We start from the raw sequence: 3,802 nt of genomic DNA, 5'->3' as shown, positions 1-3,802 counted from the left end.
CCCCCGGCCGCGCCCGCCGCCGCAGCCCCTGCTCTCCAGCCTGGACGCGAGGCAGCTGGCGGCGCAGCAGCAGAACTTCATTAACCAGCAGGCGCTGATCCTGGTGAGGGCGGGCAGGGCATGTGGGCTGCCTGGGCGAGGGCAGGGCTGTGGGCTGGGCCCAGCTGGGCTCTTACCTGGCCCACGGTCCCCTTCAGGCCCAGCAGATGACCACCCAGGCCATGAGCCTGTCCCTGGAGCAGCAGACCCGGCAGCGCCAGCACCGGACCCAGGCCCAGGCCCAGGCCGAGGATCCAGCCCCCAGGGCTTCCTCCCAGGCCCGACCCTCAGCAGTCACCCCCAAGCCCAAGCCCAAGCCGCCCCCTGTCCGCCAGGAGGAGCCAGAGCAGGAGCCAGAATTGGTGGGTGCCTGCCTGAGGGTGAGAATCCAAGGACAGGCAGATGGGGGCGCCTGGGGATGCTGCAGGGATAGAAGACAGGCTGGAGAGCAGACGGATGCAGAGAAGGCATTGCAGGGCCCCGAGCCTCCAGGGACCTGCGAGGAGTCGCCAGTGGTGACAGCTGGCGAGGGCCTCTTCACTTCTCCCTTTGGCCAGGAGGAGACTTCAGAAGAGGTTGAAGACTGGCCCCGACAGCCCAAGAGCTTCCAGCAGAAACGAGAGTATTTCCAGAAGATGGGTAAGGGTGAGGTGGCAGCCCAGACGGGAGAGGGCGGCACGCTCTACCCCCTGGGCCACGCGGCCTGTCAGGAGCCCAGTGAGGAGGCCAGTACAGGTGGCTGGGCACGTGTGGGTAAGAGAAGGCCCTCTGGGGTGCTTGCAGGGCAGCAGCAGATCAAGGTGAAGACGGCAAAGCCTCCAGCCAAGGTCCAGATTCCCCGGGAGGAAGAACAGGAGGAGCCAGAGCCTGAAGAGGAGCCGAGAACAGGTGGGGGAGGCGGTGGGGTGAGCTTTGCAGGGTTCGGGAGTGCTTGATCCCCCAGCTCCTCTCTTCCAGCTCCGTGCCCCACCCCTCTCCCTCAGCAGTGAAAAAGCCCTTGAAACAAGGCAGGACCAAAGCTGCAAAAGAGACTGAGCCAGAGCCAGAGGGAGAGGCAGGGCCTGCCTGTGATCCCAGGTCAGCCTTGGGAAAGAAGCCTGCAGTGCGCAGCCTGGACCCTGGGCCCCAGCGGCAGGAGCCCAGCCGGGAAATTCGCAACATCATCCGCATGTACCAGAGTCGCCCGGCCCCCGTACCTGTGCCTGTGCAGCCATCCAGGTGGGCCCTCTGGAGGAGGTGGCTGGGCCATGCTGCTCCTCAGGGAGTCACTTGGCAGACCTATTGACCTCTCCTGTCTCCCACAAGGCCCCCCAGGACTTTCCTGAAGAAACACGACCCTAAAGATGAGGCTCTGGCCAAGCTGGGGATCAACGATGCTCACTCACCCCCTTCGGTGAGCACCCCAGCCTGCCCCTCCAGGGTGTGGGCTGCTCTGCTGGGGAGGCAAACAGCCTTGACCCTAGACTCAGCCCAGGTGGCTCCTCTGTTCCCCCCACAGACGCTGTCTCCCAGCCATGGGAAGGGCCCCCCACCAGCCGTGGCTCCTCGGCCAAAGGCTCCACTGCAGCCCGGGCCTTCTAGTTCCATCAAGGAAAAGCAGGGGCCCCTTCGGAACCTGTTTGGCCAGAGCTCGTCCACTGCCCAGACACCCCCACTTCCGCCAGCACCCCCACTGCCTCTGCCCGAGGACCTGGGGACACCTTCAGCTGAACCTCGAGGTAGAGCCCCACAGCCTCAGTGCGGTGGTTTGGCTGGGGCAAGGTCTCCTGACAGCTCTTAGCTCCCATGGCTGAGGTCAGTGACTCGGGCTTCCAGACTTCGGAGCCCTGGGTGAGAGCCCCAGCTTCCCTGTTCCTGCCCAGGGCAGGGCCCCACCACTCCTGGGCCTGTCTGGGGCTGAGGGACTGATGCACACAGGATGTTGTCCTTGAGGCAGACCTGACGTCTCTGCGAGGGCTCTAGTGGCCCTGGCTGATGTGGTCAGGGATCCCAGGGAACCTAGGGTAGGAATGAAGGCAGGAGTGAGGCTGAGAGCCAGGTCCTAGGAGGGCTCTTGGACTGGGTCTTCCTTCCCAGGGCCCAGTCCTCCTGGGCTCTGGCAGCCCCTTGCCTGAGGCTCCTTGCGCCCCCAGGCTTGGCGAAGCCCATGGAGGACCAGGGGATCTCTACCCAGCTGCTCACGCCGTCTGGCAGCGTGTGTTTCTCCTACGCCAACGCACCCTGGAAGCTGTTCCTACGTAAAGAGGTGGGTGTGGGCTGGGGCCTTTGCCTGGCCTCTTTGGGCTGGCAGGAAGGTGGGAGACTGGGGGGATCCCAAACCTGGGAGCCCAGTGTCCCCTCCCACATCCTACCCTCTCAAGGCTGGCTTCCCATGTTGGGCCTGGGAGGGCCACAGTGGGCGGGACAGAGCACTGGCCCCATGGCCCTGCCTGACGTCAGCTCTTCCCGGCCTCCTGCAGGTGTTCTACCCGCGGGAGAACTTCAGCCATCCCTACTGCCTCCAGCTTCTCTGTGAGCAGGTGAGACCTGGCCCACTGCCAGGCGGTGGTCCCGGTGGTCCCGGGGCCCTGGGCTGCACACCTGGGCCAGGTGAGCCCAGGGGCGGGGCCTGAGAGCAGCGGCAATCACCAGCATTTGCTGCCACCAAGCCTGCCCTTCATGTCCTCTCCACGTCCTTGGGAAGCAGAGACTGGTACTGACCCGGACTCACCACGTCACACAGCAGGCACTTCCTGCAGCCATCTCTGGGTGCTCCCGGGACTCTGCCCATGCCCCCAGATTCCTTTTCCCCACCTCCCCCAAAGTCCGTTTCTTCCACACCGCTATCGGGAGTCTGCAGTGAGATGAAAGAAAGGGTGTGGGTAGTGGGGGAGGAGGAGGGGGGCGGCTTGCTGGATGTGGCTCTGGGCCTGGGTGCCCCATCCCTGCCTGCCCCACCCATGCCTCCCTGGGAGCCACTGAGACGGGGAGCAGCCCGGGAGGCGGCCCTCCACTGGACTCCCGGCATTTCTTTGGTGCCTGTCCTGTGGGGTGGGCTTTGGCTTTGGGAACTGAAGTGACCCCCTGGTGATGCCCCCAGATCCTGAGGGACACCTTCGCCGAGTCCTGCACCCGCATCTCCCAGGATGAGCGGCGCAAAATGAAAGTCCTGCTGGGTATGGGTCTGGGGCTTGGAGTCGGAGTCTGAGTGCCGGGGCTGAGCCTGCCAAGAGGGAGCGGCCTGGAGCAAGTCCCGGGGGGCTCCCCTGTGTGTGCTGTGCTGAGGACAGCCTGGGCACCAACCCCCCCATCCGCAGGCAACTTGGAGGTGGGCCTGGACTCCCTGGCCACCGCTGAAGACAGCATTAAGAAGCGCATTGTGGTGGCGGCGCGGGACAACTGGGCCAATTACTTCTCCCGCATCTTCCCCGTCTCGGTCAGTGGTGCTGGGCATAGAGGGAGGCCAGGCGCCCGTCCAGTCCCAGTGCACACAGGCCTGGCCCTCTGCAGGCAGGGCACGAGGTGGTGTGGGTGCACACGCCAGTTGAAGGACAGCCTAGCTGCTGGCTCTGAGCAGCTCCAGGGCATCGTGGGTGGAGCAGGGCGCAGGAGGAAGTCTGTGACCCAGCCCGGTCCCGGCAGGGTGAGAATGGCAGCGACGTGCAGCTGCTGGGAGTGTCCCACCGGGGACTGAGACTGCTCAAAGTGACCCAAGGGCCCAGCTTCCACCCTGACCAGCTGAAGACACTCTGCGCATACAGGTGGGCTGGCGCGAGAGGGGTGG

At 65.1% G+C, this 3,802-nt stretch overlaps 1 protein-coding gene across 1 annotated transcript in view; it reads left to right on the top strand.

Annotated features, from left to right (window-relative positions):
- MYO15B (myosin XVB) overlaps positions 1 to 3,802 on the top strand; it is a 42,485-nt gene that overhangs the window by 30,541 nt on the left and 8,142 nt on the right. The window contains exons 41-52 of the mRNA XM_027770814.1: positions 40 to 103; positions 198 to 401; positions 597 to 678; positions 823 to 927; positions 1,023 to 1,257; positions 1,345 to 1,432; positions 1,538 to 1,757; positions 2,172 to 2,284; positions 2,499 to 2,558; positions 3,119 to 3,194; positions 3,336 to 3,454; positions 3,661 to 3,779. Of these exons, the coding sequence (XP_027626615.1) occupies positions 40 to 103; positions 198 to 401; positions 597 to 678; positions 823 to 927; positions 1,023 to 1,257; positions 1,345 to 1,432; positions 1,538 to 1,757; positions 2,172 to 2,284; positions 2,499 to 2,558; positions 3,119 to 3,194; positions 3,336 to 3,454; positions 3,661 to 3,779 (1,485 nt within the window). The remainder of the gene's footprint in view (positions 1 to 39; positions 104 to 197; positions 402 to 596; positions 679 to 822; positions 928 to 1,022; positions 1,258 to 1,344; positions 1,433 to 1,537; positions 1,758 to 2,171; positions 2,285 to 2,498; positions 2,559 to 3,118; positions 3,195 to 3,335; positions 3,455 to 3,660; positions 3,780 to 3,802) is intronic.

Source organism: Tupaia chinensis, unplaced genomic scaffold (assembly GCF_000334495.1).
Source record: "Tupaia chinensis unplaced genomic scaffold, TupChi_1.0 Scaffold000159_1, whole genome shotgun sequence".
In the NCBI taxonomy this organism is placed as follows: Eukaryota; Metazoa; Chordata; class Mammalia; order Scandentia; family Tupaiidae; genus Tupaia; species Tupaia belangeri.
The sequence above is the reverse complement of the archived record's forward strand: the minus strand, read 5'-3'. Positions and strand labels throughout refer to the sequence as shown.